This window comes from Carica papaya, chromosome 9 (assembly GCF_054855325.1).
Source record: "Carica papaya isolate Zhongbai chromosome 9, ASM5485532v1, whole genome shotgun sequence".
NCBI lineage: Eukaryota > Viridiplantae > Streptophyta > Magnoliopsida > Brassicales > Caricaceae > Carica > Carica papaya.
Window position 1 is genome coordinate 13,535,924 of NC_142317.1, and position 1,497 is coordinate 13,537,420.

General features: G+C 36.5%; 1 protein-coding gene across 1 annotated transcript; it reads right to left on the minus strand.

Moving 5' to 3' along the window:
- Nucleotides 1-201: 201 nt before the first annotated feature.
- LOC110810136 (transposon Ty3-G Gag-Pol polyprotein) lies at nucleotides 202-1,497 on the minus strand. The gene has a single exon (XM_088212065.1). It carries the CDS (start codon nucleotides 1,495-1,497, stop codon nucleotides 202-204), a length of 1,296 nt encoding a protein of 431 aa, XP_088068191.1.

Sequence of the window (1,497 nt, forward strand, 5' to 3'; positions counted from 1 at the left end):
TCCATTATCCCTTATTGGCCTATGATCTGAAATGGTCATGAAATTCATAATTTTGGACTTCGCATTGTGGGCTTTGGAGCATTATAATAAAAGACTTGTGCTAATCAAATTCTTTAAGGTTTCTTGCATTTTCTTTCTTTTTGAACGTGTCATTAGACCAACAATGTTGATCAAATTATCATCTTCACAAACTTGAGCTTCCTAATTAGCAACATTTGAACTTTTGTGCATTTGATCGCTATCAGTTCCCTCTCCCTTAAAAAGATTTGACCTCGAATCGTGTCCTGCATCATCTTTAAATGGAGAAAGATCAGAAACATTGAAAGTATTACTAATTCCAAACTCACCGGGCAAGTCCAACTTATAGGCATTATTGTTGATTCTTTGAAGGACTTGAAATGGACCATCTCCACAAGGGTGTAACTTTGTCTGTCTTTTGTTGGGAAATCTTTCCTTCCTCATATGAACCCAAACCCAATCTCTGGGTTCAAAGACAACTTCCTTTCGTCCACGATTGATCGTTATAGCAACTAGCTCACTTTTGAGCTTCAAACGTTCCTGAACTTTTTTATGCAAGCTCTTGATTATCTCAACCTTTTTAACCCCATCTAGATTCAAATATTTCTTTATGGGCAGAGGAAAAAGATCTAAAGGAGTTAGTGGATTAAAACCATAAATAATTTCAAAAGGAGATAAACCTGTGGATGAATGCATAGTTCGGTTATATGTAAATTCAGCAATTGGTACACAATCCTCCCAACTCTTGAGATTCTTTTTGAGGATTGCCCTTAGGAGTGTACCAAGAGTTTGATTTGTCACCTCCGTTTGTCCATCTGTTTGAGGATGACTTATGGTTGAAAACAACAATTTGGTTCCCAATTTTCCCCAAAGTGTCTTCCAAAAGTAACTCAAAAATTTGACATCTCTGTCGGACACTATGCTTCTAGGAACCCCATGTAGTCGAACCACTTCTCTAAAGAACAAATTGGCAACATGCTTTACATCATCCGATTTCCTACAAGGAATAAAATGAGCTATTTTAGAAAAATGATCAACCACAACAAAAATACTATCCATACCTCGTTGTGATCTAGGCAGCCCTAGAATGAAATCCATGGATATGTCAATCCAAGGTGATTGAAGTATAGGCATTAGAGTGTAACGTTCGTGAGGAAGGGACTTGGATTTTGCTCGTTTGCACTCAACACATCCTCCACAAAGCTTTCCAACGTCTCTTTTCATGTGTGGCCAGTAGAAATGTTCATTCAAGACATCAAGAGTTTTAAGAATTCCAAAATGTCCCATTAATCCACCACTATGTGCCTCTCGCACATGTAACTCCCTTAAAGAACATTGTGGAACACACAATCTGTTTTCTCTAAACAAGAAACCATTATTTTTGTAGAATTTGTTAAAAGCTCCATTTTCACATGTTTCAAAAATGTGAGAAAAATCATAATCATTAACATACAATTCTTTAATGTACTCAAATACCAT

What these genes read in the sequence shown, in the direction of transcription:
- LOC110810136 (XM_088212065.1), bottom strand. Translation starts at nt 1,497, where the DNA reads ATGGTATTTGAGTACATTAAAGAATTGTATGTTAATGATTATGATTTT.